Below are 26,856 nucleotides of genomic sequence, written 5' to 3'. Positions count from 1 at the left end.
TTTGCCTCAGCCTATTACTCCTTGCCCTTTCTCCACGCTCTATCTATGCTTCCACAATGCAATTGCATCATCTGCTGCTCCAAGTACTGCAGAGCAAGAACCAGTTTAGGGCAGGAGGGGTTTTGCCCCTTAGGCCTATGGTACCTGGCTGGGTCTTTTTACAGTTTACTGCTCTTAGATGAGTTGTTAATCACAGGGAGAGGCTTGGATCTCAACATTCAGTCGATTCACCCAATATGCCTATGTGCAAGTTTCTTTCTCAGATGGCCATTAGGGGGCAGCAGAGCAACAGGGAATTGCCCAGGAAGCATGACAGCAAAAGTTCTAGGTCCAGCTCTGCTCACGAGGATGTTGCTACCCAACAGTGGCACCAAGCCTCTAAGTATCACAGTAGAGCTGGGATGGGATTTCTAGGAAGAGCCAGAACTTCCCCATAGAGATATATTGCTACTATTTAGAACCTTTTCCCATATTTAAAATTTACCTTATTTCAAATTTCAGATTTCTAGGCTCCACCTTGGTCCATCAGAATCACTCTCCAGGGGAAGGGCCTGGAAATATTTAAGCTCCCCAGGATTCTTTCAAGGCAAATTTGGGACTTTGATCCCATGGCCATTTCATGGGCCACTTCACCCCATATCTCATATCTCATTAGAAAAACTAGCTATTCTAAATGGGCATTTTGAACATGGTATATACAGTGTGGCCTAGAATCTCTAACAATGGGTTGTAAGTAAGGAACTCAGAACCTCGCAGGTTATTTGGGGGCTGGGGCAAAGGAAAGAGGGAAGTTAGCTGTCAGTACTACTCAACCTACAACTTGGAAATTGGGAACCAAATTCTGACTGCTGTCCTGAAAAGAAATGCAGCTAAGGCTCTCCGTTAGTTTACATTCCAGATCATAGAATCATGGAAAAGAGAAGACAGAACTGTATTAATACCATACCCTGCAGAGAAATGTCCCAAGTTCATGGGGAAAGAGCACGTTCCCTCCAGTATCCCTCCATACCATCCCTCAGTTATACTGCAACTAAGGTTCCCAAGCCTCCCTGATGTTCTGGGCAGATAGAAATAATTGTGAAGTAGGTATAGCATTGCTCTGTTACTTCTAGCAGCTCCTCTTTGGAAGAGCTTTTATGTTTGCCTCAAAAGCATTTTACACTCAGTGATTATCATCCAAAAGTCACACCAACATTTCTTCAGCATCATGTTTTACTTTTTGGAGAATAGGAGGGGCAGGAGGGAAAACAGGGTCCCCTTGGAGTCTCCAAAGTGTATGAGACTCTACAAGAGTGTATGTGGCTTCCCTGAGGCCTGGCCAGCTTGTCCTAGAAGATTCCAAGTGGACAGCTGTGGCTTATAACTCTCTAGTGTACAGTCCTCTCTTTTTGGCGATGATAATCTGGGGAAAAGAAGAAAGACAAGGAAGAAAAAGCAGGTGATTTTCAGGCCTGAGCTTCCAGTTCCCCACTCCTGCCAACCATGGGGCCTCCAGTAATCAAAACTTAAAAGAATTCCTACTGCAGGCCCTTCCAGGTAAGGGACACTTACTGTAGGGAAAGAAGCGGACACGCATGCTGATTTCCCGGGCTGTCTTCAGGATCTCAACAGCCTGAAAGGAACACAACAGCTTGTACAAATAAGATATGACTCAGCACAGAATAGCAAGAGGAAAAAAGTCCTTTGCCACTCCAACCTTCTGGATCACTAATAGCTGCTTCTCTCCAGTACACTTCCTCAGGAAAGATTCTTTCTTATCAAGTTACACACAGATTTGGCAAATCCCATCTGATCTGTCCTACTTGGGATCGCTTCCTGCCACAGCACAGCCCAAAACACTGTGCTCACCTTGCTATGCTCAATATCTTGGAAATCCACATCATTCACAGCCAGGACTTGGTCCCCTTCCTGAAGTCCTGCTCGATGTGCATCAGAGTCAGGGATCACCTGTTGGGAAGGAGAGAATATGTGATCGAGGTGGGAGAATTTCAGAGACTGTAAGTGAAATTAAGTGCTATTAAAATGGAAGGTGCTACTGTTTGTGTGTGTGAAAATGTAGGCAAATATGCTTGCCCGATTGGAAGTATTTTTGTTTTTTAAGATTTTATTTATTTATTTTTAGAGAGAGAAGGGAGGGAGAGAGGGAGAGAAACATCCACGTGTGAGAGAAACAGTGATTGGTTGTCTCTTGCACATGCTCAGACCAGGGACTGAACCCACAACCCAGGCATATGCCCTGACCAGGAATTGAACCAGTGACCTTTTGCTTTTCAAGATGATGCCCAAACAACAAAGCCACACCAGCCAGGGTTCAGGTGGGAAGTTTTAAGTGGGAAAGCCTGTTCCCATTATGCCCCTTCTATGAGTCTACAAAATCATCCTTCTCCGAGGCCTTGAAACATCATGGTTCTGCAATATAACAAATGTAAGTAGCTACCCATATTGCCTACCAGGTGCACGCACCTTGGAGATGAAGATGCCTAGCTGGGAGGCCTTTCCTCCTCGAATGTTGAATCCCAACTGCAAGACAGGAGCACAGAATGGGGGCTCAATATAGACCACAAACACAAGAATATCTAGTACTATCACTGTATGCTAGCTGGGATATGTGTCCCTCAGAGAGAAGTTGGAAGTTGCATCTCAGCTTTTCTGCCCAGTAAAGGTAGTTTCCCCACCTCCTTACCTGCTTCTAAATCTGTCCTCCCAACCACAGATAAGTTCTGCGCATGGTATGGACAAATCTAGCCTGGTATAAGATGAATTGTAATTGTTCCACAAGTTCACCTGAGCTCCAGGGGGCTTCTTCAGTGTGACAGTTCGGGGCAGAAACTGGGTCAACTCATTGTTGTAGTCTGGGTGGTATACCCTCTGCAAGACACAGCAAACCCAGAAATCTTACTAGCAGATTTAGATTTTATACCCATTTTCATCTGGAACACAAATGTGTCTCCCTGAAGTTAGGAAAAGGTAAAAGCATGGGCTTAGCTTAAATAGACCAGATAACACTGTCCAAATGGGCAGATGAACAGCTTGGGGACATGCTAGCAATCCAGTGGCTCCCCACGTCTTTACCTTAAGAGAATGGAAACTGGGGCTCTAAATTTCCAGAATTCTGTGATGTGAATGGACTCTGGCAGAAGGATTCCATAAGAAGCTTCCAGTGGACCCAGTTACTCAGAATCCAACTAAGGGGTCCCTTGGCTACAGAAAAGGCTAAGATTCATTCTCCTTTGAGCTTTCTAACTGTGCTATCCTATGTTTAATATATCATCTTATGCCCGTGGGGAAAAATCTGCTGCTATTCAAGAGTACAGATGGTTCCCACCTCATGAGGAGGAATCCATGCTGGGGGATTCTCATAGGCTGGCAGGAAAACCACTGGGTAGTCATCATAAGGAATTCGGCTGTCCATCTTTGGCAAAGCTCTGTAATGAAAAGGTGAATCAAAGCTGATAAAAATGGTTTAAAAGGGACAGCAGCTAGCAACTTTCAAAAAACAAATCCAACCTATCCCGGGCCGTCATCCTATGGTCCTAGCCCACTTCTAGGGCACAGATTGGTGGAAAGAGGAAAGAAAAAAGATGGAAGAAAACAATGAACTTTACTGGGTATCTGGACGTTGAACAACCTGCTAGGTCCTTTATAGATGATCTTTCTTATAACACTCCTACAAAACAGATGTTACTGTCTTCAACTTACAGAACAGGCAAGCAAAATCGCGTCTAAAAAGATCTATTTTCGAAATCCAAGGGAGTGCTGACTCCAACAATGAACAGGGAGTGGAGGGAAGGCACCGCCCCACATTTTGTACAATTGATCGGTAATGGTGAAGATCCTCAGACCGACCGTCCCTTCACCACTAGCCACCTTCGAATATGCTCCTCGCATCCTGCCTGAGCCCCGTGCATTCAAAGCGGTAATTGCAGTACTATCTCACCCGCCAACAAGGCTCAGCCAGCTCAGGTTCCACTCGCTGCCAATTCGGCCGGAGGACCGGAAGCAGATGTTTTGACTGGCAGGTAGGGGCGGGATCATGGTGCGACGCGCATGCCCACAACTTCCCAAAAGCGTCCTTCACGCTACGCTGAGGTGCGCGCACCTCCCGCCGGTTGTCTGCGCTCCGATTGGCTGGCGCCTCCACTACCAATTTGAAACTTGGCGGTTAAATCTCCGGTTGGAACAGGGCAGCAGAAGACCCGGGAAGGTACGTTTAGTTTGGCGAGTTAAGGGGTCGCAATTTAGCCCAGCATTTGCCTTTGCCGGTACCCTGAGGCTGTGGGTCCTTGTCATCGTCTCCGCTGGGGGTTTTCCTTTCCATTTCAGAGGTCACTTCGCTGTCTTCAGAGTGTCGGGCTGTGGGATAGTCCTGTGGTGGCCAAATCGGAGGGAAAGTGACTGTCCAGCGGCAGCGATCCCGTAGCAAGGAGGAGGCTCCCTCACCTACTCGGAGTCCCGCAAACCATCTCCCACCCCTAGTGGAGGGCCGGAACTAAGGGAGGACACCCTCCCCGCCCTCGCCAACCCACCAAGATTCATCAGCAAGCCTATTTTCTTTTTTTTTCCCCTCACAGACGGTGCTGAGGTAGGATGATGAAGGAAGAGGTGAAGGGAATTCCTGTAAAAGTGGCACTGCGATGTCGCCCTCTGGTCCCCAAAGAGATTAGTGAGGGCTGCCAGATGTGCCTTTCCTTCGTACCCGGGGAACCGCAGGTGCGTAGCACAGTCTGGCCCGGAGTCTGAAAATCCGAGGCCAAATGACAGTGAGGGGCGTGGTCTGGCCTTTCGTTATTTTCTTACTTCTTGTCCCTGCCCCTTTGCCTTCTCTAGGTGGTGGTTGGTAATGACAAATCCTTCACCTACGATTTTGTGTTTGATCCCTCTACTGAACAGGAAGAAGTCTTCAATACAGCAGTAGCACCACTCATAAAAGGCATATTTAAAGGTGAGGCTACTTCATTCTTCAAACGGTTCTTGAGCATATACTATGTGTCAGGCATTGTGCTTGGATGTTACAAATACAGGAATGGATGAAACATGAGTCCTGCCTTCAAAAAGGCCATAGTCTAGGAACTAGTGCAATGTAACTTGGGAAAGTATCTTGTACCCTTGAAACTAGTTTTGTGCTCTGTTTGCTTTCTGTGGTTCTGCTGTGCTTTCGCTTTCATATATTCTGTTTTTGGGTTTTGTTTTTTTTTTTTTGTCTTGGGACCTCATTAGATTCGAAGCTCTTTGATGGGTGCTGATGAGGCCCATGCACTTGCAAGACCTGTGGAAGTATCTAGAGATAAATAATAGAGCTTCGAGGCCCTGGAGGAATGCAAAGCTCAGGGGTAGGAATAGAAGTAGATGACTACATACATAATTTTTGGTGCATAAACAATTTTAAGCTTTTTGCACCCTTTAAAAATATTTTTATTAATTTTAATTTTTTAAAAGATTTTATTTATTTTTAGAGAGAGTGGAAGCGAGGAAAAAAGAGAGGGAGAAAAACATCCATGTATGGTTGCTCCCGTGCACCCCCTACTGGGCACCTGGCTCACAACCCAGGCATGTGCTCTGACTGGGAATCGAACCAGCGACCCTTTGGTTTGCAGGCTGGTGCTCAATCCACTGAGCCATACCAGCTAGGGCTTATTGTTATTTTTAAATCAGTTTTTATGGTTATTCTATTACAGTTGTTCCAATTTTCCCCCGTTTGCCCTCATCTGCCCATCGCACCTCCCTTCCCACAGTCAATTTACACACTGTTGTCAATGTTCATGGGTTATTCATACATGCCCTTTAACTAGTCCCTTCCCCTTCTTTCCACTATTATCCCTCTCCCCCCACCCTCTGGTTGTTTTAAGTCTGTTCCTTGTTTCCTATGGTTCTATTTTGTTTGTTAGTTTATTTTGTTCATTAGATTCCTGTTACAGGTGAGATCATATGGTTATGTCTTTCACCACCTAGCTTATTTCATTTAGCATAATGCTTTCCATATCCCTTCATGCTGTCTCAAAAGGAAGGAGTTCCTCCTTTCTTTCTGCTGTGTAGTATTCCATTGTGTTAATGTACCTCAGCTTTATGATCCACTCATTTGCTGATGGCCACTTAGGCTGCTTCCAGCACTTGGCTATTGTAAATTGTGCTGCTGTGAACAATGGGGTGCATAAGTTCTTTTGGATTGGTGTTTCAGGGTTCTTAGGATATAATCCTAGCAGTGGTATTACTGAGTCAAAAGACAGTTCCATTTTGTTTTCTGAATGAATTCCATACTGTTTTCTACAGTGGCTGCACCAGTCTGTAATCCCACCAACAGTGCACTAGGGTTCCCTTTTCTCCACAGCCTGGCCAACACTTGCTGTTTGTTGATTTATTTATGATGGCCATTCTGATAGGTGTGAGGTAATATGTCATTGTGCTTTTAATTTACAACTCTCTGAAGGCTAGTGATGTTGAGCATCTTTTCATATGTCTCTGGGCCCTCTGTATGTCCTCCTTGCAGACATATCTGTTCGGGTCCTTAGCCTATTTTTTTAATTGGATTGTTTGTCTTCCTGGCATTGAGTCATATGAGTTCTTTATATATTTTGGAGATCAAACTCTTGTCTGATGTATCATTGGCAAATATGTTCTCCCATATAGTTGGCTCCCTTTTCATTTTGGTGATGGTTTCTTTAGCCTTGCAGAAACTTTTTAGTTTGATGTAGTCCCATCTGTTTATTTTTTCTTTATTTTTCATACCCTTGGAGATATATCAGCAAAAATATTGCTACATGGTATATCTGAGATTTTCCTGCCTATGTTTTGCTCTAGGACCTTTATCGTGTCATGACTTATATTTCAGTCTTTTATCCATTTTGAGTTTTTTCTGGTGTATGGTGTAAGTTGGTGGTCCAGTTTCTTCTTCTTTATTTTTGCACATACCAGTCCAGTTTTCCCAACACCCATTTATTGAAGAGGCTATTTTTACTCCATTGTATGCTTGTGCTTCCTTTGTCAAACATTAATTAGCCATAGAGACCTGGGTTTATTTCTGGATTCTCTGTTCTGTTCCATTGATCTATGTGTCTATTCTTATGCCAATACCAGACTTTTCATTTTATTTATTTACTTTTAGAGAGAAGAGAAAGGAGGGAGAAAGAGAGGGAGAGGTATATCTATATGAGAGAGAAACATTGATCAGTTGCCTTTTTTGTACCCTAACTGGAGACCCGGCCTGCAATCCAGGCATGTGCCCTGACTGGGAATCGAACCTGTGACCTTTTGGTTCACGGTACAATACCCAACCCACTGAGCCACACCAGTCATGGCTGCACCCATCTTTAAGGAAAAAAATATTTTACAAGTTAAAATATACAATAGAATCAATCAGTCCTGCTTTAAAAGAAGCAGTGCTTTCATGCAAAGTGGTATGAAAACCAAAAGGATGACACTAATTCTACTTTGGAAACCTGAGATGAATTCCACAGCATAGGGAACCTTGGAGGTAGGTATTGATTGATAAGTAGAAGTCTTTTAGGTAAAGAGTGAGATTTCCTGAAGTGCTTGGATACTCTGGCTGGTTAACAATCCTTATTGTAGCCTTGGCTGGAGTGGCTCCGTGGGCTTAGCATAGTACTGCAAAGCAAAGGTCAGGGGTTCAATTCCCAGCCAGGGCGCATGCCTAGGTTGTGGGCCAGGTCCTTGTCAGGATGTGTATGAGAGGCAGACAATCAATGCTTCTCTCTCTAACATTGATGTTTCTCCCTCCCTTCCCTTCTCTCTAAAAATAAATAAGTTTAAAAAAGCTTTTAAAAATCTTTATTGCAGAATCTAAGGCTTTAGTATTATTCAAGACAATAGCAGGGTTCTGAAGAAGGTAGCGGTGCCTGAGAGGTCTTTAATATTATTCTAGGACAGTGATTATACAGGATTCAAAGCAGAGCTCTATTTAAAAGAAGTAGAACCGTGACATACTAGTCCCTTAAAGTTGAACAGGACATTTATGGCACCTAGTCTAGTTTCTCTTCCAAAGAAAATGCCTGTAGCAATATCTGTGTAAAGTGAACTTCCGATGTTTATTTGAGTATTTTTGGACAGAGAATTCACTGACTCACAGGGTAGTCTTGTTGATGGTTTTGGACAACTCTAATTGCATTAGGTTATATTGAGGTGAGATTTGCCTCCTAGTAATAATTTGTACCCAGTGATGTTAGTTCATCTCTCTAGACAAACAGTAGCCTTCTTGCAGGCAATAGCTATTCACATTTTTTTCCACTTTTTAAGTGATGTCATGACTAGGCACATTGAATACTTTGTTTCAAAATTTTTTAATATTAAAGCAATAATCTCAAACTTATAGAAGCGTTGTAAGAACAGCATAAAAAACTTTTTTTCCTCAACAATTTGAGGTAAGCTGTTGACCTGATGCCCCTGGATACTTCATTGTATATTTGCTACTAACAAGGACTTTCTCCTACAGAACTACAATACAACCATCAAAATCATGAAATTAGCCCTGGCTGGTGTAGCTCAGTGGATTGAGCTCGGGCCTGCGAACCACACGATCGTGGTTCGATTCCCAGTCAGGGCACATGCTTGGGTTGCAGGCCGGTTCTCTGCAGGCCAGTTCCCAGCAGGGGACGCACGAAAGGCAACCATACATTGATGTTCCTCTCCCTCTCTCCTTCCCCTCTAAAGATAAATAAATAAAATCTTAAAAAAATCATGAAATTAGCTCTGGCTGGTGTAGATCAGTGGATTGAGCGTGGGCCTGTGAACCAAAGGGTTGCCAGTTTGATTCCTAGTCAGGGCACATGCCTGGCAACCACACATGGATGTTTCTCTCCCTCTCTTTCTCCCTTACCCTGTCTCTAAAAATAAATGAGTAAAATCTTTTTTAAAAATCATGAAATTAGCATTGCTACATTTCTACCATCCAGTCCTCAGACCTCATTCAAGGTTCACCAATTGTGTCAATTTTGTCCTTTATAGCAGAGGGTCTAGTACAAAATCAGTTGTATTTAGTTGTACTGCCTCTGTAGTTTCCTTCGTTCTAAGATTTTTCATTCTTTTTTGACTTTCATAATCATGACACTTTTGAAGATCACAGGCTAGTTCTTTTGTAAACCTTTTTTTTTTCAATTTTGGTTTGTCTGATGTTTATTTATTATTAGATTTGCATTCTTCGTCTTCAGCAGAAATATCACAGAAGTGGTGATGTATTCTTTTTGAATCCCGCCAGTCAATACATAATTTTGATTTGTACCATTTCTGCTAATGTTCACTTTGAGAGCTCGTTTGCAGGTTCTAGCAGGGGAGCATAGCTACTCATATACCCTTGACTGAGGAATGGTCCTCTCCTCTATCAGGGAAGGTCCCTTTCAATGGGGTGTGCAGCTTTAGGAGGGATGCACAAGGAGCAGTGAGGGAGGAAGAGAACACCCACCTCGCCAGCTAGATCAGCTGAATCAACACTGGTGATCAGTGGGGTGACAGATGGCACAGCCAGATCGCCCTCACATCCTGATGTTCATTTTGATCATTTGATTGAGGTATTATCTGCCAGGCTTCTCCACTATAAAGTTAACCTTTTTCCTGTTTACATATTTGCAAGACCATTACATGATTCCACATCTCTTCTAATTAACCATGCCTCCTCCCCTTTAGCCATTCCTGAAATAAGATGGTTTCCAGAGCCTTCACTCTCTGTTCATCTTCCTCAGAATGCACCATCATAGCTTAGTAAGAGTACTGTAGTTCTACTTTCCTATCTTTAACTTGGGAAACTATGAGAATTAAAGTATAGTCTTTAGAAGCAATAAAATATAGAAAAGGATTCCAATGTACATGCATTTGGTTAACATTGCTCTGCCAAGACAAACTAGTATTTTTCAGTTAGCTCCACAGCAGCCCCCTCGTACTCTGAACTCCCAATACCGCAGAGCCCTGAGTGTTTTGTAGAAAGTACTAGAACTTGGTTTCCCCAGTTATTACTATATACACCCATCTGTAGTGTTGCAGAAGATTATGGAATGTTATTCTCTTGACCCATAGGCCTGCCATAGTATACCACACCAGGCCATCCTAGCAATCCATTAGTAAAAATCTCAATTTAACATCTTACGATTTTTCAGAACATCTAGGTCTTCATTTATACGAACGAGTTCTTTCAAAAAGAAAAAAAGCAAAGGGCAGCCCTGGCTGGTGTAGCTCAGTGGATTGAGCATGGGCCTGCAACCCAGAGGATCATGGTTCAATTCCCAGTCAGGGCACATGCCTGGGTTGCAGGCCAGTTCCCAGCAGGGGACGCACGAGAGGCAACCATACACTGATATTTTCTCCCTCTCTCCTTCCCTTTCCCTCTAAAGATAAATAAATAAAATCTTTTTTAAAAAAGCAAAGGACATATATCCCATTGAATCACACTTAAATGATGACATTCCTATGAGGAGCCCAGTACTGTGGTCCAGATGCAGTCTGTCTGAGAGTGCAGATAAGGGATAGATGCTTTCATTGTCTGTAAGAAGCAACTTCGTTCCCTTTTCAAATGAAGACTTAATCAAAAATATACATGTTTGAATCCCTTCTATTTATGTAGCTTCTGGGACTTTCATTTAAGTCTCAAAATTTAGAAGTGCTTGAAGTAGACCGAAAGTAGAATTACAAAGCTCTGAATGGCTTTTTGGCAGAGACTTGGCCATCCTCACAATGGCCGTCAGATCCTCAAGTGTTTTACTTCCTATCTTTTGAGAGCTATCAGGAGGGGCATACATTTTGTGTTTTTTTTTCTTTGCTTATTTGGAGCAGTACAAAGTCACGATGCCCAGATGACTTTTCTCTGTGGCTGTTGTTCATGAGAGACCCTTATCTTAAGAGAGCAGTCTCAGTTCATAATTGCCAAAGGAAACAGAGTGTATTGATTGGATGAGAACATTCGAGCACCACTATGTGTGTGACTTCTGTTTTGCCAGGATACAATGCAACCGTCCTGGCCTATGGACAGACTGGCTCTGGAAAAACCTACTCCATGGGAGGTGCATACACTGCAGAGCAAGAGAATGAACCAACAGTTGGGGTCATTCCTCGGGTGATACAAATGCTCTTCAAAGAAATTGACAAGAAGAGTGACTTCGAATTTACGCTGAAGGTGTCATACTTAGAGGTAAATGATTTATCTTTAATTATTCTGAGTTTAAATTTATCTTAGGGTAGAAAAAGAAATCCAAATCAGGTTTTTCCTGGCATTGCTCAAACTAATAAATTACATTTTTAGTAAATTACATTTTTATAAACTGATAGCGAAAACTTACTGGCTCAGTTGGATCTGGCTTGCACCCAGTTCTTCCCTTGTTGTCAAAATAGTCTGTTTAATCTGATTGTTAGAGGAGTTGGCATTGCCATATAAAAAGATGACAGTTCTGTTAATTCCAATTTGTCCTCTTATTGATTCTCTGTAGAGTCTGCAAAAAAATATTTGATTTGCCTTTACTGTTTTGAAGCTTAAGCAATAATGCTGCTATTTTATGAAGAATGTTCTAAAAATTGGGAGACGTATTGAGTTTTATAGGTGATGATAGAGTGTGTTTATTCAACAGATATTTATTGAGCACCTACTATGTTATAGACCCTGTTCTAGGTACTTGGGCTATATCGGTCAACAAAACATAAAAGTCCCTGCCCTTGTGGGTGTCTTCATTCTAGTGTATATCAGTGTAGAAGTAGATTGACGAGTTACAGCTAACCTCGTGACACCAAAAACACTTCTCTAGGGAACTTCCAGTTCTGGGAAACTAGCTGGTTAGTTCCATAGCAGGGATAAGATGCCTCATCTTTACGGAGCAATAATTAAAGTGCAGTGATATAAGGATGCAATTATAAATTGTACATAAATACTTCATTCTGAAGTTGACTCTTAATGGGTATAGGAGGTATAGAGTTTAAAGATGGGGAGGCACACATCATTAAGATTAGCCTTCTTGAATCTTCATGAACCCAGTTGTGGTCAAGGTAATCAAATGAAAAAAGAACTTGGGAGCCTGGTATGTCAGATAGGTAGCCACAGCAGTAATAGCAAACAAGTAGAGTGCTGACACTGTGCTAAACACTGTTCTAAATACTTAAAGTCCTGCTTGTTGTTGAAATATTGGTCACTACTTCTTCTTTTTGCTTCCTGCTTCCACCCTTTATTAAGAATTTGTTGGTGGAAAACCCACTTCATATGAAATGTTTTTACTCCCGAGTAACGTAGGAAAGTTTAGATTTCACTCTACTGTATTATCAGGGCGTGATGCCGTAAATGTCTTAGAATTGTTATTTCAGTTTCATATTCGCTTAGACTATTGCAACTCTGTTCAAACTTACATTGTACCATGTACGGGCATTCCTTAGTTGGACTATGCTTTCCTTCTATAAAAGTACTTTGGGGAAAACTCCAAAAAAAATTTTTGTCATTTACAGCTTAACAGAATCAGTGAAGGTGACACTGTTAAGGCACCATGAAAGAACTGAATTTGGGCACCCATGTTACTTTCATTGTCTGCCATTCCTCAGAGACTCTGTCTTGAGAAAGCAGTCTCAATTTCGTTACAGTAACGTGTGAATTCATTCTTGCAAGTATCAAATGTTCACCATCAAATGTTCGCCTATAGGGTTAAAGCCCTTTTCTTAATTAAAAATATGATATGTGTGTTGTAAGAATAAGAATGTTTTGAAACAAAGTCACAAAGAACTTAAAAATCATCTCCGATCCCACCACCCTAAGATTACCCTGTTAACATCTTGTTTTTACTACTTTATTTTCAATGATACCAGATTTACAATGAAGAAATCTTGGATCTTCTATGCCCACCTCGAGAGAAAGCCTCTCAGATAAATATACGAGAAGATCCTAAGGAAGGCATAAAGGTGTGTTTGTTGTTGTTATTATTATTACCTAAAAATGTTGGTCACTACTAAAGGTCACATCTGTTTTATTTGCCACTGTGGTTTTAAATGACTACTAACATCTTTCAGATTTTATGTGGTCCTGATTGCCTTTGTTAATGTCGAATTCCTACATGAGATCTCTCGGAGGGAAGGATCTTTGATCACCTTCCTGTTACCTCTTGAAGGAATGCTAAAATCAATTAAATATTTACAGGATTAGCTATTTATAGAGTTCTAAGACTTTGATGTCCAGTATGGTACTCACTAGCCACAAATGGCTATTTAAACCTAAATGAACTAAAATTGAATAAAATTTATAATTCAGTCCCTTAGCTCTGGCCAACATGGCTCAGTTGGTCCAGCATTGTGTTGCAAAGTAGAGAGTGGCCAGTGCAGTTCCCAATTGGGGGACATGCCTGGCTTGTGGGCCTGGTCCCCAGCTATGGACATGAGAGAGGCAATCAATCGATGTTTCTCTCCCTCTCATTCTGCCTACTTTCCCCTATAAATGAATGAATGAAATCTTTTTTAAAAAAACTCAGTCCCACCCTGGCTGGTGTGGCTCAGTGGTGAGCACCGACCTATGAATCAAGGGGTCGCCTATTCGATTCTCAGCCAGGGCACATGCCTGGGTTGTGGGTCGAGTCCCCGGCAGGGGGTGCGCAGGAGGCAGCCATACATTGATGTTTCTCTCCCTTGCCTTCTCCCTCCCTTCCCCTCTCTTAAGATGAATAAATAAAATTTTTAATTGAAAAAGTCAGTCCCTCAGTTACACCAGACACACATGAAGTACTTAATAGCTACCTATGGCTGGTGGCTACAATATTGGACAACACAGATATAGAACTTACCCATGGTCAAAAGATTCTGTTGGACAACCCTGGAATAGACATTGTGCTAGGCTCTGGAGTGATATTTAAAAATTGAAAACTTAACTAACATAACCTTTTCAAAATTCATAAGTACGATAAGACAAAGATCACTTATTTGAGAGGCTTCTGTCACATGGTAGTCGCAGGATGTAGAGCTATAGCTGAACAGAAAATTTTAAAAAATCTTAATGTTCTTTTTTCAAAAAGGGTTTTATTTATTTATTTTTAGAGATGAAAATGGAGGGAGGAAGAGGGAGAGAAACATCAATGTGTGGTTGCCTCTTGCGTGCCCCTACTGGGGACCTGGCCTGCAACCGAGGCATGCGCCCTGACTGGGAATCGAAGCAGCGACTCTTTGCTTCACATACTGGCACTAAATCTACTGAGCCACACCAGCCAGGGCTAAACAGAATTTTTTTTTATTTTATTTAGTTATTTTTCAAGTACAGTTTTTTCTCGATTTTTCCCATCCCAGCCTCCCCCGCCCCTTGCTCCCCACCTCCCTCCCATTTCCACCCCCCTTAGTTCTCTTCCCTGTGTCTTTCCTATTTGTTCCTCCAAATCCCTCCCCCCTTTTTCCCTTAAATTCCCTTCCCTCTCCCCTCTGGTCACTGTCCCCTTGTTCTCTATTTCAGTGTCTTTGTTGTTTTTTTTAAATATTTTATTTATTTATCTTTAGAGGGAAAGGGAAGGAGAAGAGGGAGAGAAACATCAATGTATGGTTGCCTTTTGTGCATCCCCTGCTGGGAACTGGCCTGCAGGGAACCGGCCTGCAACCCAGGAATGTGCCCTGACTGGGAATCGTACCGCGATTGTCTGGTTCGCAGGCTGCGCTCAATCCACTGAGCTACACCAGCCAGGGCTGTTGTTGTTTTTTTTCTGCTTGCTTGTTTGTTTTGTTGTTTAGCTTCCTGTTAAAGGTGAGATCATATGGTATTTGTCTTTCAATGCCTGACCTTTTTCACTCAGCATAATGCTTTCCAGTTCCATCCATGTTGTTGCAAAGGGTAGTAGCTCCTTCTTTCTCTCTGCTGCGTAGAATTCCATTGTGTGTATGTACCACAATTTTTTGATCCATTCATTGACTGCTGGGCACCTAGGTTGCTTCCAACTCTTGGCTATTGTAAATTGTGCTGCTATGAACATTGTGGTGCATAGGTTCTTTGATATTGATGTTTTAGGATTCTTAGGATATAATCCTAGCAGTGGAATTGTTGGGTCAAGAGGCAGGTCGATTTTTATTTTTCTGAGAAACTTCCAGACTGTTTTCCATAATGGTTGTACCAGTCTGCAATCCCACCAACAGTGAACTAAGGACCCCTTTTCCCCACACCCTCTCCAACATTTGTTGTTTGTTGCTTTGTTTATGATAGCCATCCTGACTGGTGTAAAGTGGTATCTCATTGTGGTTTTAATTTGCATCTCTCTGATAGCTAACGATATTGAGCATCTCTTCATGTGTGTCTGGATATTCTGTATGTCCTCTTTGGAGAAGTGTCTGTTCAAATCCTTTGCCCATTTTTTAATTGGGTTAGATGTCTTCCTAGTGTGGAGTCGTGTAAGTTCTTTGTATATTTTCGAGATTAAACCTTTGTCTTAGGTACCATTGGCAAATATGTTTTCCCATAGAGTTGGCTGTCTTTTTAATTTAATACTGTTTTCTTTAGCCATGCAGAAGCTTTTTATTTTGATGAGATCCCATTTGTTTATTCTTTCCTTTATATTCCTTGCTCTAGGGCACATATCCGTAAAAATGTTGCTGCGTGGAATATCTGAGATTTTCTTGCCAATGTTCTCCTCTAGAACTTTAATGGTGTCACGGCTTATATTTAAGCCTTTTATCCACCTTGAATTTATTTTGGTGTATGGTGTAAGTCGGTGCTCAAGTTTCATTTTTTTTGCACGTTGCTGTCCAGTTCTCCCAGCACCATTTGTTGAAGAGGCTATCTTTACTCCATTTTATGTTACTGCCCCCTTTGTCGAATATTAATTGACTGTAGAGAGTTGGGTTGATTTCTGGGCTCTCTGTTCTGTTCTATTGGTCTATGTGCCTGTTTTTATGCCAGTACCAGGGTGTTTTGATTACAGTGGCCTTGTAATACAGTTTGGTATCAGGTATTGTGATCCCTCCTACTTTGTTCTTCTTTCTCAAAAGTACAGCTGCTATTCGGGGTCGTTTATGGTTCCATATAAATTTTTGAAGTGTTTGTTCTATGTCTGTGAAATATGCCATTGGTACTTTAATAGGTATTGCATTGAATGTGTATATTGCTTTGGGTAGTATGGACATTTTGATGATGTTAATTCTTCCAATCCCTGAACAAGGTATCTGTTTCCATTTGTTTGTGTCTTCCTTGATTTCTTTCTTCAGGGCTGTGTAGTTTTCTGCATACAGGTCTTTTACCTCCTTAGTTAGGTTTATTCCCAGATATTTTATGTTTCTTTTTGCTATATTGAATGGGATTTTTTCCTTGATTTCTGCTTCTGCTGATTCATTGTTAGTATACAAAAATGCCTTTGATTTCTGGATATTGACTTTGTAACCAGCTGTTTTGCCAAATTCATTAATTAGTTCGAGCAGTTTTTGGGTAGAGTCTATAGGATTTTCTATGTACACTATCATGTCATTGCAAACAGTGACAGTTTTGCTTCCTCCTTTCCTATTTGGATGCCTTTTATTTCCTTTTCCTGCCTGATCGCTGTGGCCAAAACTTCCAGAACTGTATTGAATAGAAGTGGTGAAAGTGGACATCCTTGTCTTGTTCCTGATCTTAGTGGAAAAACTTTTAGTTTTTGCCCATTGAGTATGATATTGGCTGTAGGTCTCGCATATATGGCCTTTATTATATTGAGGAATGCTCCCTCTATTCCCACTTTGCTGAGTGTTTTTATCATAAATGGGTGTTGTACCTTATCGAAAGCTTTTTCCGCATCTATTGATATGATCATGTGGTTTTTGTCTTTGCTTTTGTTTATGTGATGTATTACATTTACTGATTTGTGAATATTGAACCATCCCTGCATTCCTGGGATGAATCCCACTTGGTCATGGTGTATGATCTTTTGGATATATTGTTGGATGCGATTTGCCAATATTTTGTTGAGGATTTTAGCGTCTATGTTCATCAGCAATATTGGCCTGAAGTTTTCTTTCTTTGTTGTGTCTCTATCTGGTTTTGGAATTAAGATGATGCTGGCTTCATAAAAAGAATGTAGGAGTTTTCCATCCTTCTGGAATTTTTGGAATAGTCTGTGGAGAATAGGGGTTAGCTCTTCCTTAAATGCTTTGTAGAATTCTCCTGTGAAACCATCTGGTCCAGGGCTTTTGTGTGATGGGAGTTTTTTGATTACTGCTTCAATTTCTTTTGCTGTTATTGGTGTATTTAGATTTTCTGCTTCTTTTTCACTGAGTTTTGGAAGATTGTATTTTTCTAGAAATGTGTCCATTTCCCCTAGGTTTTCCAATTTCTTGGCATACAGTTCTTCATAGTAATTTCTTACAATCCCTTCTATTTCTGTGGTATCAGTTGTAATCTCTCCTCTTTCATTTCTGATTGTGTTTATTTGTGTTCTCTCCTTTTCTTGACGAGCCTACTTAAAGGCTTGTCTATTTTGTTTATTTTCTCAAAGAACCAACTCCTGGATTCATTGATCCTTAGAATTATGCTTTTAGTTTCTATGTCATTTAGTTCTGCTCTGATCTTGGTTATTTCCTTCCTTCTGCTTGCTCTGGGCTGTCTTTGTTGTTGTTCCTCGAGTTCTTGCAGGCGTAGGGTTAGGTTGTTTGTTTGAAATGTTTCTATCTTCTTTACGTAGGCCTGTATTGCTATAAACTTCCCTCTCAGGACTGCCTTTGCTGTGTCCCATAAGTTTTGGGTTGTTGTGAGATCATTTTCATTTGTTTCCAGAAACGTTTTGATTTCTTCCCTAATTTCATTCTTGACCCATTCGTTGTTTAATAGCATACCATTCAGTCTCCATGATTTTGGGTTGCTTTGGGTTTTTTCTTTGGGGTTGGTTTCCAATTTCAGTCCCTTGTGGTCAGAGAAGGTGCTTGGTATGATTTCAATTATCTTGAATTTTTGGAGGCTCGTTTTGTGTCCTATCATGTGGTCTATCTTTGAAAATGTTCCATGCGCGTTTGAAAAGAATGTGTATTTAGCTTCTTTGGGATGAAGGGCTCTCTATATATCAGTTAAGTCCATTTCATCTAGGGTGTTGTTTAATGCCGCAATATCTTTGTTGATAATTTGTTTGGAAGATCTGTCCATTTTTGATAGTGGGGTGTTAAAATCCCCTACTATAATTGTGTTGCTGTCAATATCTTTCTTGAAGTCCTCTAAGATTTTCTTGACATATTTGGGTACCCCTATGTTTGGTGCATATATGTTTACAATGTTAAGGTCTTCTTGGTGGATTCTTCCCTTGAGTATAATGAAGTGACCTTCTGGGTCTCTCTTTATGGCCCTTTTTTTGAAGTCTATTTTGTCCGATATGAGAATTGCTACCCCAGCTTTTTTTCTTGTCCGTTTGCTTGGAAAACTTGTTTCCAGCCTTTCACTTTTAGTCTGTGATGGTCTTTTGTCCTGAGGTGGGTCTCTTATAGGCAGCATATGTGTGGATCATGCTTTCTTATCCATTAAGCTATTCTGTGTCTTTTGATTGGAGCATTTAATCCATTTACGTTTAAGGTTATTATTGATAGGTACTTATTCATTGACATTTTTGTACCTGTGTTCCTCTCTGTCTCCCTCTTATCCTTCCTTCCCTTAAAGCAGTCCTTTTAGTATTTCTTGTAGAGCTGGTTTGGTGGAGGCGTATTCTTTTAGACTTCTTTTGTCTTGGAAGCTCTTTATTTGGCCTTCTATCTTGATTGAGAGCCTTGCTGGGTAAAGTAGACTTAGTTGCAGGCCTCTGGTTCTCATTACTTGGAATATTTCTTACCTAAACAGAAAATTTGAGGCAACATAGAAAGTTTTGTATATGGGAATGGTCCAAATCCAGAAGCCAGTGTTGAAAACAGGCAGAGCTTGGGTCTAGCACCAGTTTGAATATTCAGGAGTGGGAGAATCCGATGATGGAAGTTGATGAAAATAGGTAGTACAGACTTGGGAAAACTTGATAAAATAATATCTTACCCATCTTTCTCTCCTTCCTCTCTTCCCTGCATGGAAAGGTGAAGCTTTAGGGGACAGGTGCCCGAGAGGCAGGTGCTTTTTATTTTCCCCCCTTCTGGGTTGTTAAGCCATTAACCAAGTGCAAAAGCAGGGCTTGAAGGATCAGACTCATTTTGAAAGCCTGATGAGCTTGGAATAGGGGAAGACAGTTTGGATAGTGGGAATAAGAAACTTGGGCCAAACACATGCTGTCTGTCACCAGAAAGAATGTTGGTAGTAAGCCAGCTCTTGACCAGATTCCAAGATGTTTTTTATGCCCCATGCTGCAGCAGGAATTAAATCCGAAGCATTATTTGAGATGAAGTTTGCAATACAAAGAAGTGTAGGTTTGTGACTTAAATTGGGGCGGGTAAGGACAACTTTGTTAATGCTTTTCAGATGGGATGAATGGAATGTAAGTAAGTATAGCAAAGAGTAAGGGTATTCTTGTAGTAAGGAATAGTTTGAACAGGAAAGCAGAAAATATATTCCTAGGGGTAATAAGATAAGACCAGTCAGTCTGGAATCAGAGATATGGGTTGGAAGTAATGGGAGATATATTAGGACCAGATTATTACTCCATATTAAAGAATTTTCTTTCTATCCCTGTGGGCAGCATAAAAGCTATTTAATCCTTCCAAATGAAGGTCTGCTTTGCCTACTTTTGCCAGGTCTTTAGATTCCATGTTTATCTCTCCAGGTAAGTTATGTCCTGGATGTAAGAAGAGTATCTTCAAATCTCTTTGTATCCTCACTATCTAGCACAGGGCTTTGTAGTTTGGTGACATTTTAGGAAGCAGGATTTTTAGGGAGACTAAACAGAAATGGATTGAAAAAAGAGAAAGATGAGGCCAAGGAAGGCCAATTGGGGAAACTGCCTTATTTCTCAGGCATGAAGTAATATGGGCCTGGACTAGGCAAGTAGAAAGGAAAAGGAAGCAGTAGATTCAAAAGAAGAATGACTAGGAGGTGGTGATAGCTGAGATATGGAGGAATGGGAGGAATTGAAGGTGAATCTGAGGTTTTTAGAATAGAAATATTAATAGAAATGAAGAAGTAGTGGATAGAGTCAGTGTTGGTGAGACGAAGATGAGTCTGACTAATAATTTACTGATTTCAAAGTGTAAGTAGCAGGCAATTACAAATAAAAGACTAGAAATTAGGGTACCAATATAGATTTGGGAGCTCTGGAGTAATAAAATCATAGCATATTGGGGCTAGCAGAGACTTTATCTAGTTTAATCTTGAGAAGCTCCAAGAGATTTTAGTTTGTACAAATGCTAATAGCTAGATACAGTACCAAGCCCAGGATCCTGGTTTTCTGGCTTCCTATGGAAGCTATGCTATGCAATTTCCCCTAGTGGAAAATGAGGTTTAAAATGGACCAGAAGTATGGGAAGGAACCTCAGATCCCACAGAAGAGAAAGTAGCAAAGAGAAATACCATAGCTGTTTATGTTACTCTTGCTGTCCTTCAGGTCAAAGCTTACCTTCACCTGGGGCTCCTTGGAAGGCACCTGACCCATTGCTATCCTAAAATCTAGAGAGCTTTTCTAGCTCCAGTATTGGCCGGTACCTTGTTTTGGAAGCCCCTAGGGGAGATTGGAGGCCTTGGTTTGCAGGGATCCCAATGATTAGGGTTTCTAGATAAAACCACGGCTCTTCTATTCAATATTTATTAAGGCTCTACTGGAACATCAAGGCATAATTTCTTCAAACCATCACTTCTATTTCTTTTTTTTTAAGTTTTTTTTAAGATTTTATTTATTTATCTTTAGAGGGGAAGGGAAGGAGAGAAGGAGAGAAATATCAATGTATGGTTGCCTCTTGTGTGTCCCCTGCTGGGAACTGGCCTGCAACCTAGGCATGTGCCCTGACTGGGAATCGAACCATGGTTGCTTCATTCCCAGGCCCGCACTCAATCCACTGAGCTACACCAGCCAGGCATCACTTCTATTTCTGATGAAGTATTTGAAATACGTATCCTAAGGGAATTTTATTTTTCTTTCTCTGACTTAGATTGTAGGACTCACTGAGAAGACTGTTTTAGTTGCCCTGGATACTGTTTCCTGCTTGGAGCAGGGCAACAACTGTAGGACTGTGGCCTCCACGGCGATGAACTCCCAGTCATCTCGCTCTCATGCCATCTTCACAATCTCCATAGAGCAAAGAAAGAAAAATGACAAGTAAGTCACAATGTAAAGAGTAAAGTTTTTTTAAAATTATTTTTAGAGAGGGGAAGGGGAAGAAAAAGAGGAAGAGAAACACCAATGTGTGGTTGCCTCTCTCACGCCCCCTATTGGGGACCTGGCCTGCAACCTAGGCATGTGCCCTGACTGAGAATCAAACCAGGATCCTTTGGTTTGCAGTCCCGCGCTCAATCCACGGAGCCACACCAGCCAGGGCGAGTCAAGATTTTTAATGTGAGTTCTAGTTAAGTTGACCAGTAGGTCGCTTCTTTAATTGCTTTGACAAAGCATCTGACATCAGTACACTGAGCACTAGTAATGAGTGGGGCTATTTTGACCAACTTGAAAGAAAAGAAGAGCTGGCGGGTCAGCTTCGAGACTCAGCTGTCCTCAAGCTTGTGTACTCTTTTCACTTATGGCATCCTGTCATTATCATAGGAATAGCAGTTTTCGCTCCAAATTGCATCTTGTAGACCTTGCTGGATCAGAAAGGCAGAAGAAAACCAAGGCGGAAGGGGATCGTCTCAAAGAAGGTAAGGATGGTTAAAGCCACAGTTGGAGATAAAACCTTCTAGCACTCTTCTTCTTGGTATTACTGGTGTCTTAACTGGGATCTTTCAGGTCCCAACCTAACAGTACCTACAATTCAAGCCGGACACTGATTTCAGAAATAGTGAAAAGTTGTTTCTTTCCCTTGCGCTCATTTCCTAATTTAGGTGTGAGATTTGGATCTGGCCCTTGGCTTGATTTCATCTCATCCAGGCAAGTTTTTGTTTTGTTTTCTTTTCTCTTCTTTTACCCCCCAACTACTTATGATTAAAATCAATATCCTCAAGTATTCACGGTCTTTCCCAGATGTCACATAAACCTCATCAGCATGGTTTCCATATCTTTATTTAAGTTGTTGAATAGAAATGGTGAAGCTCCTAAGGCTAAAAGAATCCATGGTGTGTGCTATTACCAATCTTTGTCTAGCATGAAAGTGACCTGGTAAACTGCATGCTGTGGGAATGGTCTTTTAAGTAATTATTAATCTATCTAACAAAAATTAACAACCAGCTCCTGTTTATCAGTTTTAAAGATCTTATTTTTTATTTTAAGAGAAACGGGAAGGGAGGGATAAAGAGAGGGAGAGAAACATCGCATATATGTAACGTACATCTACCAGTGGCCTCTTACAAGTGCCCAACAGGGAACCTGACCCGCAACCCAGGCATATACCCTGACTGGGAATCGAACTGGTGACCCTTTGGTTCACAGGCCAGCACTCAATCCATTGAGCCACACAAACCAGGGCTGTTTCTCAATTTTATCCTTAAGGATCTCATAAAAGATTTCATGAATGCCTTGCTAAAGTCCAGATATACTATATTATCATATCTCATTAGCCACCAGTTTAGTAACAGTACAAAAAGGAAGTAAGGATTAGCCTAAATCAACTTTTTTCTATAGAAGACACATCAGACTTACTGACCTGTAATTTATGGAATTAACTTCTAGCTCTTTTTTTTTTTTTGAATTTTGAAATTACATCTGCCCAGTCTTCTGGAACATCTTTTTCTCCGAGATTTCTCAAAGATCACTGACATAGTTTCAGCACTCAAATTTGAAATTACTGTTAGTTTCAATTTACTTGGCTAGAATTCATCTGGCCCAAGATATTTGACCTCCAATGAAAGTATCTGATGTCTCACTACCTCCCTACCTTGGACTTCAGGTCCCTCAGGAACTGAGAAGGCAGAAGCAACAAGAATAATTGAGGAATTTTACCTTTGTCATTTACCAGTGTTATACTGCTGGCACAGGGCAGAGACTGTTTCTTTCTCATTCAGCTTTTTGTTCCTAATGTAGTTAAAAGTGACCTTTCTGTTGTGCATTAACCTTCTTATTTAAAGGTTCTTGTGCCTCTTTTATCTTTCCTTAGGTGTACGGTTCTGAGTTATCTTTTAACGGCTCTTTGAGATGGAATTCACAACCATGAGATTCACTCATTTACACTGGCCAGTTCAGTGGATTTTAGCATATTCACGGAGTTGTGCATTCACCACTGCGATCTAATTTTAGAGCACTTCCATCATTTTCCCAAGGAAGTTTAATATCCATCAGCAGTCACTCCCCTTTCCCACCCCTTCTCTAACCCTAGGCAATCACTAACCTATATTGCATATTAATATAGTCATGCAATAAGTGGTCTTTTGTGACTGGCTTGTTTCACTTAAGGTTTTGGGTTTTTTTTTTAAAGATTTCATTTATTTATCTTTAGAGGGGAAGGGAAGGAGAGAGGGAGAGAAACATCAATGTATGGTTGCCTTTCGTGCATCCTCTGCTGGGAACTGGCCTGCAGGGAACCTGCCTGCAACCCTGGCATGTGCCCTGACTGGGAATCGAACCGCGATTGTCTAGTTCGCAGGCCCACGCTCAATCCATGGGTTTTTTTTTAAGATTTGTTGTGTGAGAATTTTTTTTTTATCTAAGCGTAGTTGACATGCAATACAGGGTGGGGCAAAAGTAGGTTTAGAGTTGTCCATATGGAAAATAATACATAATTAATAAGTGATAATACAGGAATAAACTTTCACATACTCACAACTGTAAACCTCCTTTTGTCTAATCCTGTATTATTTTCATTTCAAGTGTACAACATAGTGATTCGACATTTACATGCCTTACAATGTGCTCACTGTGATAAATCTAGTAACCACGTTTTACCATACAAAGTTATTACAATTCTACTGACTGTATTCCCTGTACTGTGTATGACATTTTTGTGACTTATTTTGTAACTAGAGGTATATACCTTTTATTCCCCTTTACATTTTTCAACACACCCTGAACCCCTCCCCTCTGACATCATCAGTTTGTTCTCTATTCATGAGCCTGTTTATGTTTTGTTTTTTTAAGATTCCACATATACGTGACATCACATGGTAATGTATTTGTCTTTGTCTGACATTTCACTTAGCACAATACCTCTAGGTCCAACCATGTTGTCAGAAAGGGCAAGATTTCATTCTTTTTATTGCTGAGGAATAGTCCATCGTGTATAGATACACCACATCTTCTTTGTTCATTCTTCTATGAATGGGCACTTGCATTGCTTCCATATATTGCTCATGATAAATTATGCAGCATTAAACATAGGGGTGCACACATCTTTTCAAATTAGTGTTTCGGATTTCTTCAGTTAAATGCCCAGAAGTGGAATTGCTGGGTCATGTAGTAGTTCTAGTTTTAATTCTTTTTATTAAAGGAGGTTTTTTAAAAAAAGTTTTTAGATTTATTCTTAGAGGGGTAGGAAGGGAGAAAGAGAGGAAGAAAAACATCTGTGCAAGAGAAGCATGGATTGGTTGCCTCTTGCATGCCCCCAACTGGGGACCTGGCCTGCAACCCAGGCATGTGCCCTGACTCGGAATTGAACCAGCAACCTTTTACTTTGTGGGATGATGTCCAACCCACTGAGCCATACCACTCAGGGAGAGGTTTATCCATCTTAATACTTATAGCTCTATTCTAAAGTTTTGTTTTAAACCAGTCTTAGGGTTTCTTAGTATAAAATCATATCAGTAAAAAGAAAATGATCTCTTTGTGAATATTTATCCCTATCATTTCTCATGTTTTTTTATTAGCAAGGAGAAAGCTGTTGAAGGATACACACTGGGCTTGTAAAATTGCTTTCCTTGTATGGTGGGAGAGACTAGTTTCTGGTTTTAGTTGGAATGGTTTTATTGTTTTAATATTTGAAATGATAATTGCTACTGGTTTGGGTAAATGATATTTAATTCTTCTAGTTCCAGAAAGTCTTTTTTATGTTGTGTTTTCATCTTCTTGAGTGTATCTTTTTTAGACTCAGTTGGCTATTTCCTTCAGCAACTCTATTTCATGAAAGGCTTACTTGAGGTTTTCTGCTTCTTTCTGTCTTAGGCTTCTGGGTCCCCTTAGGTGTCTTGTTATTTTTCTTTCTCTTCTCACTGGGACGCAAGTCTAAAGCTGAGGTCCCTTAAGTCACAGCAGCTATGTGACTGGAAAAGGCTCAGTGGTTTGTACCCATGAGCCAGCACTGTAGAAGCGGTCATGTTGTCAGTCAGCTTCTCACACTGTTGGGAGGCATTGAGGGGAGACCCCTCTGACTCTTGTTCCCTGGTGCTGTCCTTGTTTCCTAGTAGAGAGGACGCAACCCAACTCTTTAGTTTCTTTTTTTTTAATTTTATTTATTTATCTTTAGAGGGGAAGGGAGGGAGAGAGGGAGAGAAGTATCAATGTATGGTTGCCTCTCATGCGTCCCCTGCTGGGAACTGGCCTGCAACCCAGGCATGTGCCCTGACTGGGAATCAAACCGCTATCCTTTAGTTCACAGGCCCATGCTCAATGCACTGAGCTACACTAGCCAGGACTAGCCTTCAACTCTCCAGTTTCTTGTCAGCATTTTCAGATCCAGGGAAACCTGCCTTACTCACATGGGCAATGTCAGCTGTCTCCTGGGAGTTCATAGAGTCCCACAGGCCAAACCTTTGCCAGCAGCCAGGTTCCCATCCTTGCATTTTGGCTCTCCTATATGGAACTCCAGGCCTTTAGCCCAGAGTTCTCAGCTGTTCCAGAGAGAACTCACTCTCAGGTCTCAGACCCACTCTGTGAACTCACTCTCTCAGCAACTACTTGGCGGAAGGACAGAGTAGACAGATCTAACTTGTGGATATAGGGGGTCTGGGCTATCTTCAACTCCCCATCGTCCCAAAATCCATCAACATTTTAAAAATATACTGCCAATTCCCACAAAGGCCTAAGATTATTCATTTTTTGTAAAGTCTTCTAGCTTTTCTACTAAGTATTATTACCAATTTGATAAGTGAAAAATGCTATCTCATTTTCTTTCCTGTAGTTATCAGTGAAGTTAAAAATACTTTTAGCCCTGGCCAGGTGGCTTAGTGGGTTGGAGCATAATGGGTTTGATTTCCAGTTGGGATATGTGGCGGGGAGGAGGCGACTGATCAATTTCTTTCTCTGTCTCTCTTTCTCACTCTCCAACATACCTCTCCCTCCCTCTCTCTCTCTCTCTCTCTCTCTCTCTCTCTCTCTCTCTCTCTCAAAGTTAATGAACATATCCTTGGGTGAGGAATAAAAAATACTTTTATATTTATAGGACATTCATGTGCTAGATTAATTTACCTATTCAAGATATTTTACTTCCTTTACTCAACATGGGTGCTGCACATTTCTTTCTAAGTTTATCCCTATTTTTTGTTGAGACTTTGAATATAAAACAGATTCAGCTAACTGCCACATAGAGTATAAATAGATTACAGATGGATAACAGGTTATTCAATGGAAGTATAATGCAGTGTACAGAAAAATGCCCAAATCATAATTTTCAACTCTGATGAATGTTCACAATGTGATTATACCAATGTCACCACCACCCAGATCAAAAAACAATATGACGAGCGTTCAAGAAGTACCACTTGTGCCCACTTCAGTCTCGGTCTTCCCCAGAAGGTAACCTTTGCATCTGATTTCCTTTCACTGGATGTAAAGTCCCTAGAAAAGTGAAAGGATGCCTAGTTGAATTTGAATTTCAGATAAATGGCAAATCATTTTGTAGAGAACATACTTATATTAAAAATGATTCATCATTTATCTGAAATTCAAATGTAATTGATGCTTGTTATTTTTTTCCCTTTGTTAAATCTGGTCACCCTAACTCAACATTATGCTTGTGAGACTCATCTATATCATTTCACGTAGTCGTAATTCATCC

The 26,856-nt window shown here is 41.0% G+C and overlaps 2 protein-coding genes across 6 annotated transcripts in view; one reads left to right on the top strand and one right to left on the bottom strand.

The window, feature by feature from the left end:
- Positions 1–1,194: 1,194 nt before the first annotated feature.
- Positions 1,195–4,038, bottom strand: PDZD11 (PDZ domain containing 11). Of its 2 annotated transcripts, XM_037133112.2 has the most exons (7): positions 3,938–4,038; positions 3,326–3,425; positions 2,785–2,868; positions 2,464–2,520; positions 1,849–1,947; positions 1,552–1,612; positions 1,195–1,402 (listed from the first exon to the last, which is right to left on the bottom strand). In XM_037133112.2, exons 1-7 carry the CDS (start codon positions 4,033–4,035, stop codon positions 1,368–1,370), a joined length of 534 nt encoding a protein of 177 aa, XP_036989007.2. In that variant the 5' UTR covers positions 4,036–4,038; the 3' UTR covers positions 1,195–1,367. The 2 variants fall into 2 exon arrangements, with proteins under 2 accessions (XP_036989007.2, XP_036989008.2); XM_037133113.2 differs by lacking the exon at positions 2,785–2,868.
- A 65-nt stretch (positions 4,039–4,103) lies between these two features.
- The window catches only part of KIF4A (kinesin family member 4A), a 117,302-nt gene continuing 94,549 nt past the window's right edge, over positions 4,104–26,856 (top strand). Inside the window, exons 1-7 of one of the 4 annotated variants that reach the window (XM_037133110.2) lie at positions 4,104–4,204; positions 4,572–4,710; positions 4,828–4,942; positions 10,935–11,125; positions 12,775–12,867; positions 20,935–21,101; positions 21,543–21,637. In XM_037133110.2, the coding sequence (XP_036989005.1) occupies positions 4,588–4,710; positions 4,828–4,942; positions 10,935–11,125; positions 12,775–12,867; positions 20,935–21,101; positions 21,543–21,637 (784 nt within the window). In that variant the 5' untranslated portion in view covers positions 4,104–4,204; positions 4,572–4,587. Of the gene's footprint in view, positions 4,205–4,552; positions 4,711–4,827; positions 4,943–10,934; positions 11,126–12,774; positions 12,868–20,934; positions 21,102–21,542; positions 21,638–26,856 lie in introns of those variants that run through there. The other 3 variants (XM_037133109.2, XM_037133108.2, XM_053656661.1) reach the window with 3 other exon arrangements.

This window comes from Artibeus jamaicensis, unplaced genomic scaffold (assembly GCF_021234435.1).
Source record: "Artibeus jamaicensis isolate MK-2021 breed Jamaican fruit bat unplaced genomic scaffold, CSHL_Jam_final scaffold_2375, whole genome shotgun sequence".
Lineage (NCBI taxonomy): Eukaryota > Metazoa > Chordata > Mammalia > Chiroptera > Phyllostomidae > Artibeus > Artibeus jamaicensis.
Note: the sequence above shows the minus strand (reverse complement) of the source record. Positions and strands in the feature narration are given on the sequence as shown.

What these genes read in the sequence shown, in the direction of transcription:
- PDZD11 (XM_037133112.2), bottom strand. Translation starts at nt 4,035, where the DNA reads ATGATCCCGCCCCTACCTGCCAGTCAAAACATCTGCTTCCGGTCCTCC. An exon ending in TAGGCATCTTCATCTCCAAG is followed by an intron (nt 1,948 to 2,463) that starts GTGCGTGCACCT and finishes CCTTCCCAACAG; the next exon opens with GTGATCCCTGACTCTGATGC. An exon ending in AAGATATTGAGCATAGCAAG is followed by an intron (nt 1,613 to 1,848) that starts GTGAGCACAGTG and finishes TGTTCCTTTCAG; the next exon opens with GCTGTTGAGATCCTGAAGAC.